Source organism: Dromiciops gliroides, chromosome 2, assembly GCF_019393635.1.
Source record: "Dromiciops gliroides isolate mDroGli1 chromosome 2, mDroGli1.pri, whole genome shotgun sequence".
Lineage (NCBI taxonomy): Eukaryota > Metazoa > Chordata > Mammalia > Microbiotheria > Microbiotheriidae > Dromiciops > Dromiciops gliroides.
In genome coordinates this window covers 694,122,694-694,133,358 of record NC_057862.1, presented here as the reverse complement: position 1 = coordinate 694,133,358, position 10,665 = coordinate 694,122,694, and the positions used below count along the sequence as shown (strand labels likewise).

The following is a 10,665-nucleotide window of genomic DNA, read 5'->3' as shown; positions in this document are numbered from 1 at the left end:
AACAAATGTTTATTTTCCTTAAGTAAGGGAAAGAAAAGAAGGGAGGGAAGAAGGAAGGAAGGAAGGAAGGAAGGAAGGAAGGAAGGAAGGAAGGAAGGAAGGAAGGAAGGAAGGGAGGGAAAAGAAGGGAGAGAGAAAGGGAGGCTGAGGGTAGAGGGGGAAGGGATTGGAACGTGTGCAGAGGTGGACAGAATCCTTGCACGCCCTCTCCAGTCTCTCTCCCTGGGCAGCCCACCTCTCTGGCCTGGAGGGGGTGCAGGCCTCCTTCCCCATTGGTCAGTCTGCTGTCCCATGGGCCTTCTCATGGCTGCTTGCACAGAGCTGGCCAAGCCTCAACACGACTTTATTTGGAGTTCTCACAGCCTCTGGAAGTCCCACGGGACAGAGGACCCCAAACCCCGGGCTCCCTCCGTGGCTGGTGGCCCGGGGCCCTCCCGCCTGGCCCCTCCCACCTGGCCCCCTGCACACAGTGGGAGGAGCATCCCTGTGCTTCGGGCCAGTCCCCAGGAGAACCTCCCTATCTAACCCAGGACCCAGAGGGGCTTTACTCCAGTGATGAAAAACCCAGAGAGCCGGGCACGGGTGGGGAGAGCTCAGAGGACCCAAGGGCCAGTCCCCGGATGAGAGATGACAGACTGGGCCTGAGGGAGGGCACAGAAAGAAATGACATATCCCAGCATGGAAGCAGCTGCCGCCATCCTGGGCGGCAGGAGGAGCCTCCCTGCGGGCAGGACTCCTGCTGAGGCCCAGGCTGGACACCGGCTGCAGGGGCCAGGACAGGAGGGCTGGAGTGATACCTGCGGCCCGAGGCTCACAAAGCACCTGGCCCACAAGACGGGAACGTGGCTGGGGGACGTGGCTTCTACAGGCGTGGTCCTCATGGAGGGAGAGAGAAGGAAGACGGCGTCATCACCGTCACCAGGGCCTCATGCCAACCCCACAACCACCCTGGGAGGCGGGCACTATTAGCATCCCCACTTTATCAGACAAGAAACGGAGGCTGTCGAGGGTAAGAGGCCCGCCCAGAGTGGCCTGACCACCAAATGCCTGTCTGCCTGCCGTCCACTGTACCACCCAGCTGCCTCGATCAACAACTTCTACGTCTGGACTGGAACCCAAGTCTCGCACTTCTACAACCATTTCCGAGAGAATGAGCAGGAAGGAGGGACATCCTGCGGCAGCCAATGTTCGCCACCCTTGGCAGATGTGCTCAGGTTGGAGGGGCCCACATCGGAACCACAGGCCTGGGAGCATTATTTTGGAGAAAGTCGGGCCCTTTGAAGAACAGCTGTCTGCGAGGGCCTGCGGCCATCTATCCCTCCTGACAGGCCCAGGTGCCTGGGCAAAGGTGGGGAGCAGCGGGGAAGTGCCCGAGATGGAGTTGTCACACAAGGCCCCTGGCCAGGGAGAAAAAATCCCCATTCCCCCCTCCCCATTGATGGCCTCCCCCAGTGCCGTCCAGCTCAGGAGTGCAGCTGCGGGGTGGACACCAGGTTCACTCACATGTCTGCTATGCCCAGTTACTGTTATTAAGTCATTCCAGTCCTACCTGACTTTGTGACCCCATTTGGGGTTTTCTTGGCAGAGATGCTGGCGTGCTTGGCCATTTCCTTCTCCAGCTCATTTTACACATGAGGAAACAGGGAGAAGTGACTTGTCCAGGGTCTCACAGCTAGGATGTGTCTGAGGCCTGACTCCAGGCCCAGCGCTCTATCCACTGAGCACCCCAGCTGCCCACCCCACTATCCCCACCTGCCTCCAATCAGCTCTCAGCTTGGACAGCAGCAGGTTGTTAGAAAAAGGGGTCAGGAGACCATGAGAGAAGGGGCAAGCACAGAACACAGTCAGGCCGGCCAACTTTATTTCCGACAATCGCTATGGAGCATGCTGACATGCAGGGAAGTTAGCCTCACTACTGGAAGACCGGCCTGGCTGGCCGGGCCTTGGGAGCCCGGGCCTGGCATCCCCAAGGCCGCAGCCACAGCTGCGTCGTCCCCTCAGAAGGTCCTGAAGAGTTGGTTGGGAAGGTAGCCCAGGTGCAGGAACGACGTCTGAGCCTCCTTTTCCAGGGCGGCCAGCTCTTGGACCGTGGGCGCCAAAATGTCCACGTGCCCTTTGTAGGTCCCACCTGTGTGCACACACACAGAACAGTCAGCCTGGCCCCGGGCTCTGGCTGCCTCCCCATCCTCCCCAACCTCCTGCCTCTAAAAGGTTGGTCGGGAAGCGTCCAGCTGCTTGAACCCGCCCTTGCTGACCCTGGATATGAGCCCGGCCACCCCACAGGAAGAATTAACTGGTGGTGTTGGGAGGAGTGACAAGGAGTCTGAACTTCTGCCCGTGAGGCCAGGCCCCAGAAGAAAAGGAAACCGTGTGTGTGTGTGTGTGTGTGTGTGTGTCCCCTGCCCACCAGACTCCTGCCTCCTCGGCCCTGACCCCTCTCCCAGGGATGCCAGCTCAGACTGGTATCGGGAGGGCAACGGCTCAAATGCACTTTGGGGGAAATGAGGCTTGGACGTCAGCCTAGAAACCTCATCATGTCTAACACCACCTCAGAGGATTACCAGCAAGCTTTGGGGACACACCTTCCTCCTGCCTCAAGGTGGCTGCCGCTGGGGCCCAGACTTCTGAGCCCCCCTCCCTGCCCCCCAAGGAAGGCCTCCAAAACGGGCAGTGGGGGCCTCTCCCCCTTCCCAGCACCACTGACTTCTGCCAGGCCACAGACCACCTGGAAAGGCCCCCTCCCCTCTGGCTCTGGGACCCGAGGCCGGCCACAAGCTCACCTCCAGCTGCTCTCTTCTGCCCGTAGGTGACCTTCCCATCAAACTCATCCACAGGGACTTTGATGTCCGGCTCAACTTGAGAGATGGTGCAGTTCAGATGCTCCTCGATCTCAGAGAGCAGCTAAAGTTACAGGGACAGAGGTGGCTTCATTTCGAGGAGAAATATCCTTTCCCCCTAAGGTAGATTCTGCCTGTCCCACATGACCTGTGCGGGGGTCCATAGTGCCCACCACCCTGAGGCCTGTGCAGGAGGTCTGTGATGCCTACCCCCAAGGCCTGTGTGGGGGTCTGTGATGCCCACCACCCTGAGGCCTGTGTGGGGGTCTGTGATGCCCACCCCCAAGGCCTGTGTGTGGGTCTGTGATGCCCACCCCCCTGAGGAGAGGCAGCCCCAACTCCCAAGCTCGTGTGCAGCTGAAAGCAGGCCTCGTTTCTGAGGCCCCAAGCAGCCGGCAGCTCACCTGCAGAGATGCCTGTGAGTCAGGCCAATGAGAGTGCTCCTACCTGCATCTCGTTGTACCAGATGGTGCAGCCGCCATCTTCCTTCAGCCTTGTGTTATAGCATCCCTTCCCTCGGCTGCTACAGACATGGTACCAGACCTAAGGGAGGTGGGAAGGGATGCCACTGAAACCACACTGGGCCTCCCTCTGCCCTCTGAATTTTCAGGTGAACGACCCATGTTCCCACAGACAAGAGGGAAAGGACAGAACCCAGCCCCCAACTCCAGGGAGTCCCCTGCCCCCCGGCCAGTAAGATACTCCTGGAGACCCAACTAGACACATTTCCAGGTGGCATCAGGTACGTGGAGTCATTCTCGAATAAACGAAACAAAGAAAGACCCACTTTGGGGGCACGCTGCAGTGATGCGGTCCAGGGGACCAGCTCGCCAATCCCGTGCAATGTTCTTTGTCTGAAGGCTTTTAACACTTTTCACTGGCTAGCATCGAACCAAAGCTACTGTGAAAAATCAGCTGCTGCATTTTTTATTCTCAAACTTCATCTCTTTTTAGCCTGAAGAGTCTGAAGGAAGACTCCATAAAGGCCTTTGTTCTCAGATGGTGTGTAGTGGAATTCAGTTTAGTGCAAGACAAGCAAGCAAACCAAAACCCTTCCCTTCACTTCAGATATTTGACTGTCCATTGCATGCTATCAGAGAACGACGAGGCAAAGGCCAAGTCAAGCGGGAAGATTACCTTCTCCTTCTCGGTTGCCACCAGAGACACAGCCAGCCCCATTCTGAAACGATTCAGGAGCCGTGTTAGAACTTACCCCAAAGCACATAAGGGACCCAAGTCCCCCCCACCCCCTTCCCCAAAGACAGTGGTACCTTTCTGCTCGGCCGACTCGGCCAATCCGGTGGACATAGTTCTGCTTCTCATCGGGCAGGGTGACGTTTATGACTGAAAGCATCAACAGGCATCACCAATGGCCCGCTAGCCCCCCACCCCGCGTTCCCGAATCCAGTTCTCTGCCTTCTCTCCATCCCAAGGACCACTTCCAGTGATTTTAGGTGGCCTACCCACACAACGCTTTCAAGCCACAGTCTACCAAGAAAGTGACCCCCAGACTCCTCTCTTACCATAAGGAACCCCGTGGATGTCGATCCCTCGGGCAGCCACATCGGTGCAAATGAGAAACCGGACATCTCCTTTCTGCAGAGGGGGAGAGAGGGGAGGGGAAGGTGTGCGTTTGCTCCCATTTGGAGATCGCTAAACGCCTGCCTTCCAAGGAGGCGAGCTCTGGAATGACAAATGAGTCGCCGGCAGACGAGAGGTCCAGACGCTGGTGATTTACTAGCAGGACTGAGCCTTGAATTCTCAGGCAGACCCCCGACCTGCTACAACATGTAATTCTGACGAGTAAATCAATCACTTCTCACTCTCCCTTTCCTCCCCTTACCCAAAAGGTCATTCTTCGAGCAGCAACTAACCTAGAACAGGCAACAGGGCATGGAATGGAACGGGGAGGACGTGGGGCTTGGAGGCAGAAAACCCGCTCCAGGGCCCAAGGCTGTGGGGCCTCGCTTTCCCTCCCTGGCCTCTCTGAGTGCACCTATCTGTGAAATGGGGATGGCCCTCACAACCTCGTAAGGAGGCACATCAATGGGAGAGCTCATTGACTGCGACTGAAGAGTCAGATGACACGGTGCCAGGCACGAGCTGCGTCTCTCTGCGTGTCTGATGGGGGTGCGCTCATCATGGGGGCCCCACCAATGGAGCACCTTTGAGAACTGGCCCCACCGTGTCCCGTGGGCACAAAAGCCGCAGAGGGGTGGAGGAGCAGCCGGCTTTCTTCTGGGGACGGCCCAAAGCCCAGCCCAGGCCACGCCACAGCTGCACCCACCAGGCTCAGAGACCCCCTCCCTGACCTCCGGGCCCTGCTCTCTCCAGGATGTGCGCACCCAAGAAGGCCAAGGCCCCGGGGCTTGGGAGCCCTCCCTGCAGGCCCTGTCAGCAACCTGGCAGGGAGATGCTGCTCTTATCCCCACGTGGCAGCGAAGTAAACCGAGGCTGGGAGAGAGTGAGTGAGCTGTCTAGGGTCACACAGCCGAAGGTGTTCTAGCTCCCTTTCATGGTCCATCCCCCCACCCGTGGTCACTGATGTGAACCCGCAGGGCAACACGGCCAGGAGCACACCAACACTGACCACAGGGCCCATGCATCATCACGAGCCATGCCCCCAGCCACGCCTCCTCTGGCAATGGTCTGTCCTAAGACTGTCATCAGAGAGGAATATGCTGGGAGCCGGTGACAGATGGACCAGCCAGGAGCCCGTACAACCTCGAGAGATCTCGTGGAAGCCCCGGGATACTGGGGGAGCCCAGGAAGAGAGGGCACAGGTGGGTGGCTATCAGCACTCCTGGAGGAGGCACCACACCAATGAGATCCGAGATCGATCCACCGAAGGATCTGGGTCAGAGCAGGGCGGGGGCACGCCCAAGGCGGGTGAGCCTGCCCAGGGCAGGCAAAAGGGCTGGCTCCGACACTCGCTGCCCACGTGACCCTGAGCAGTTCACTGTGGAGTCACAACGGCTCATTCCGTCCTGCCCCCTTCAGGGAGTGGGCCTGCTCCAGAACCAGTCCCCCAAGCCACAGGAGGCCCAAGGAATGGTCTCATTCCCAGTGTCCATACCTTAAATCTCTCCAGGTTTTGCTTCCTCTCATGAGGCTTTCTGTCCCCATGAAGACAGACACAGGAGAACTGGTGCCCTTTCTTGTCGGGCCCTAGAGAAAAGCACATGTGACCCTGAGCCTTGAGTCGTGACGCAAGCGAACGAGGTGAGCGAGTCTGCAGGAACCGGGGCCCAAGAGGGCCGGTGCCAGGCTACAGCGCGTCGCCCCTCTGTGGCGCATCACTCCCTGCCAAGCACCCTCACCTGCAGGAGAGAAGGCCCAAGGCTGCGGGCCAGCCCAAGAGGCCCCCCAGATCAGTGCTCCAGTCACTTAGAGCCGCCTTGTCCTGGGTTTAAGGCAAGTCTGATCTCAGCCAGAGGCCACAGCACTTACAAAGGCTGGGCCAGGTCACTGGGCAGGAGGAGGGACGAGAGCTCGGGATGAGGGCACAGCCCCTGGCCTCAAAGGGTCCCTAGGACCACATTGGACCCAGATTCATAAGGACATTGCCTCAGGGAGGGAAGGTCAGATTTCATTCCATCCAGGGGGACTCCTGGCCAGACCTTGGGTCTGGGCAGTGCAATAAGGGGCTGGAGTGGAAGGGGGCTGGGGGCCGCTCGGCCCCACGGACTCTTCCTCCACAAACACCAGACACCCAGAGGCCCAGGCACACGAGGTGGGACACCACCTTATCAGAGAAGCGTCCCATCAGAACAAGGCAGACCCCCTTCTCTCAAGGCCACACATCAGAACAGGAAGTGGTTTGTTCTGCCCTAGTTTATCAGGAAGAAAGTTTACTTCCCCCACCCCCTAAAGCAGCTCCCAGTGTTCCCCACATGTGAGGATGCAGGCAATCTGGCTACCACGTAAGCCAATAAAGTTAGCAAGTGCCTCTGAATTCTGAACGCTGTCATCCATCGTCCAGCCGGAGAACATTCACAACCCACTTGGAGGGAGAACTTGCCTCCTCCTTGCTGCATAAAGTACTGCTCCAAGTTATCACAGTCTATTTTTGTCCTGCAGAAGATAATGGCTTGATCCATCTTGTGCTCCTTGATGGCCCGGACAGTGTATTCCCCCTTCAGAATTTTGATGGCTTCAGACCACATCTCTGAAAATCAAACACAGACAAGACGCCGACTGACAAGTGGCACTGGGACAGGAGAGTGTGTGCGCGTGTGCGTGTGCGTGTGTGTGTGTGTGTGTGTGTGGAGAGAGAGAGAGAGAACACAGACACCCGCATGTGCTTGTGTACAGAAAACGCAGAATATGCTCCATGTAAACACACTAAGAGTGTGTGTGTGCACATGGTAGCCAGATCTCCTGGCGCGCTTCCTTCCCAACTTCAGCTTCTGTACCTAAAACTGTCTGCAAGATAGCATTAGTGACCTGGGAGCTGAGCTCGTCTGTGCCTTGGGAGGAGCTGGGATCTCCTCTCGTGGCTCCTCAGTCTACCTTCTCATCCAAGCTAAATCCCTGGGCAGCTGGGTGGCACAATGGCTAGCGCACTGAGCCTGGAGTCAGGAAGAATGGAGTTCAAATCTGCCTCAGACACTTGCTAGCTGGGTGACCCTGGGCCAGTCACTTCACTGTTTGCCTTGGTTTCCTCATTGGAGAAGGACATGGAAAGCCATTGCAATTTCTCTGCCGTCTGGGGTCACAGGGAGTTGTACGTGACTGAAATGAATGAGCGATCACAACAAAGTCCTATTAGGTCTCTCCACATATACTCCAGTGAGGATCCACCTGAAGTTCTGGAGGCCTTCCTCTTGGCTCTTTTGCTATCTCTACTAGCCAAGGTGCCCCATAAAATGGCCACTCGGTGAGCCTCCTGCTCTTTGGACGGTTAAACGTGACATGTGATTGACGTCAAACGCAGTTACAGCTTTTGGGGGGAGGATGGAGACTCTCCATGGATGGAGAACAGCAGCAGCTCCTCAATGGACACTTGGAGCACGGCCCGGGCACCACCTGGCTTGCCCCCCAAGATTCCATCACCAAGTGTTTTAGGGCCACTGGCCCACCTGCTGGGGGTCCCAAGTGAAGTCTGTCGTTGTGCAGGCACTTTGCAGTTGTGTCTGACTCTCTGTCACCCCCTTTGGAGTTTTCTTGGCAAGGATCCTGGAGCGCTTTGCCATTTCCTTCTCCAGTTTATTTACAGATCAGGAACCTGATGCGAGCAGGGTTAAGTGACTTGCCCAGGGTCATGTGGGTGGTAAGTGTCTGAAGGCAAATTTGAATCGGGTTCCCCTGACTCCAGGCAGGCCCAGGACTCTAACCAATGTGCCACCTAGCTTCGAAGTAGTTTTGTTTTCATTTTAATCTAAGCAAATTAATCACAAAGTAAATTGGGGAGGAGGGAGAGCGGTGGGGAAGAGAATATCTCACGCATTTCAAACTGACTAGAAGTAACTTTCAGATTATTCACTCTTTTAGATGAAACAACTACAATCTAATGAAGCCCATGAGCGCTCGAGAGGGGTCGGCCTAACATTCCACCGCATCGGTCCACCGGGGCGCCTCAGACAGTCACAGAGAATGCGAGCCGCCCGGGCCACGTTGGGACAATGTACGGGATGCTCCTGACACACAGGGCCACCTCATTCCCAACATTCTGCCACTGATGCCCAGAGAGTGAGTGGTGCCCACAACCTCCAGGTGACCCCCACAGCACTGGAGTAATAGCTGGGGGGCAAAACTGGCTGCAGCGCCCCCTGCCAATTGGTCCCCCCAGGCACTGACTGCCCTTACCCACCCCACTCTGAGGACGTGGCCACTAAAATGCCTCATCTGTAACCTCTGCTGGGCCCAAACTGCAGCTGAGCAACCATCACCTGCTTCCCTGTCCCTCATCCCCACAGTGGCCACAAGAAACCTTCTCTTCCCACAGACCCCCCCAGGCCACCACGGCCTGCGAGTGGAGGATCTCACCTCCTCATTTATGGAGGCGATCAAGGCCAATCTTCCCAAGCACCTCCATCTCCTTTCCTCCACCCTTCAGAATCCCCTCCTGTCTCCCCCCACCTTCTGCTCCAGGATCAGAGGACGAGGTGGCCCCTCTGCCACTGAGGGCAGACCCTCTGCCTGGGCCCGTACCCTCCCGCCTCTGTAAGCCCCCTGGCCCTTCAATCTCGCCCTGTCACCCTCACCATTCCCTTCTCTCAGCTTCCTCCCCACTGCCTGCCAGCAGGCCTCACCGCACTCCCTCCTCATCCTTCTTCAAGGCTCAGCTCAGGGGCTGCCTCCCCCTAGGCCAGACCCCCCCAGCCTATCCCCCAGGATTTGGGCGAGCCTCCCCTTCCCCTTCCCTGCCCAATTCTCTCCAGCGTATCCTGCCTCTATCTTGTCTATTGGATTAGGAGCTCCTAGAAAACAGAGCTGCAGCCTGTGCTGTATCTGCCCAGCATAGCCCCCAGCCCCGACTCCATCACAGTGGCTCAGGGTCACAGTAATCACTTCTTAACGGCACTGAACTGAGCGTGTGGGGCAGAAGCTGGCGGCTGAACAGCCTGTGCGCGGCCCTGCTACCACAGAGGGTGCAGAGGCCAGGGGGATGTGACCCCCTCAGTCTACAGCCCCTGCACTGTAGGACCTTCACCCTCTCACTTGTACTCGGAAGCTGACCCTCACTCACCGGGGCTGTTGGCGCCAGGTCTGGTGTTATCTTTCGCATGTACTTCGTCCGTCTACCAAACAAGAAACAAAAAACAGGATTGATTTTTTAAAAACGTACAGAGCCCACACGTCCTTGGGCTATTTTGGGCCCTGAGATGAATAGCCTGAGTCTTTGGGGGAGGGAAGCGGTGTAGACGGGCATTGGACTTTCCCGTTTCTTAATGTCAGAAAGTGCAGGCTCCATGAACATCAGCGGGGAGGTGGGGGCAGCTCCGGAGCCAGGAAAGCAGGGCTCAGGATGGCCTCGGAGCTCCCTCCCAGCTCATCACTCCCACAAAAAGCTGCCAACAGATGAGCCCTGTCTGTAGGTGGAAACAAACAGCCTTCCTAAGGAAGGACAGCAAGCAAGGCAGCCTGGTGGGCCCGCTGCCCCCTCAGGGCGCCCCCCCCCCCCATGTCTCTGGTAGCATGAGCTCTGGGGGAGCCACGGTGCCTCGTCATACTGCTGACCCAGGCTCAAGATGGTTGGTGTAAATGCACGAAGGTAAAGGAGAAATGGCACGTCACCTTCGGGGAGCCCCCAGGTCAGTCTGGAAGGCCTTGAATGCCATGCTCACAACTCTGAATCTCACCCCAGAGCCCTCTGGGAGGCAGGTACAGTGCTTGAGCACAGGAGTGACCTCCCCAGGCCTGTGTTGTGAGTGTTGTTCTGAGAGCTGTGTGGGGGACAGATGGGCACGGTGAGGAGACCCCAACCAGACAGACACACGGGGGACGCAGGCGCTGCTTGGACAGCAGAAGTAGAACACGGGGAGAGGGCTGCGGTCAGAAGCAGAATGAGAGCAGATCTCACAGGGCAGCTGAAGCAGGGCTGGGATCAGTAGAGACCTTGCCCTCTGGGCGGGCGCCTTCCAAGGACAGGACCCGCCCTGCCCAGGGCGGCCTGCTCCCCTCTGTGACAGCTTCTTGTTCTGACCCCCCACAGCTCCTGGTTCTCCCCTCGGAGGCTCCCATGGGACAGCCCTGAGCATCCCTGAACATGGATGGGAACATAACCGCCTCCCCCAGGACTCCTCTTGTCCAGGCTGAACAGGGCGGGTAATAGGAACAGATGGGAGCCAATGAAATCACGGAGAGGGGCGGGGCTAGGAGAGTG

At 57.7% G+C, this 10,665-nt stretch overlaps 1 protein-coding gene across 1 annotated transcript in view; it reads right to left on the bottom strand.

Annotated features, from left to right (window-relative positions):
* Window positions 1-1,821: 1,821 nt before the first annotated feature.
* The window catches only part of DDX1 (DEAD-box helicase 1), a 28,732-nt gene continuing 19,888 nt past the window's right edge, over window positions 1,822-10,665 (bottom strand). Inside the window, exons 18-26 of the mRNA XM_043987953.1 lie at window positions 9,529-9,580; window positions 6,859-7,005; window positions 5,914-6,005; window positions 4,361-4,433; window positions 4,109-4,181; window positions 3,975-4,017; window positions 3,285-3,380; window positions 2,781-2,901; window positions 1,822-2,128 (exon numbers count right to left, since the gene is read on the bottom strand). Of these exons, the coding sequence (XP_043843888.1) occupies window positions 1,998-2,128; window positions 2,781-2,901; window positions 3,285-3,380; window positions 3,975-4,017; window positions 4,109-4,181; window positions 4,361-4,433; window positions 5,914-6,005; window positions 6,859-7,005; window positions 9,529-9,580 (828 nt within the window). The 3' untranslated portion in view covers window positions 1,822-1,997. The remainder of the gene's footprint in view (window positions 2,129-2,780; window positions 2,902-3,284; window positions 3,381-3,974; window positions 4,018-4,108; window positions 4,182-4,360; window positions 4,434-5,913; window positions 6,006-6,858; window positions 7,006-9,528; window positions 9,581-10,665) is intronic.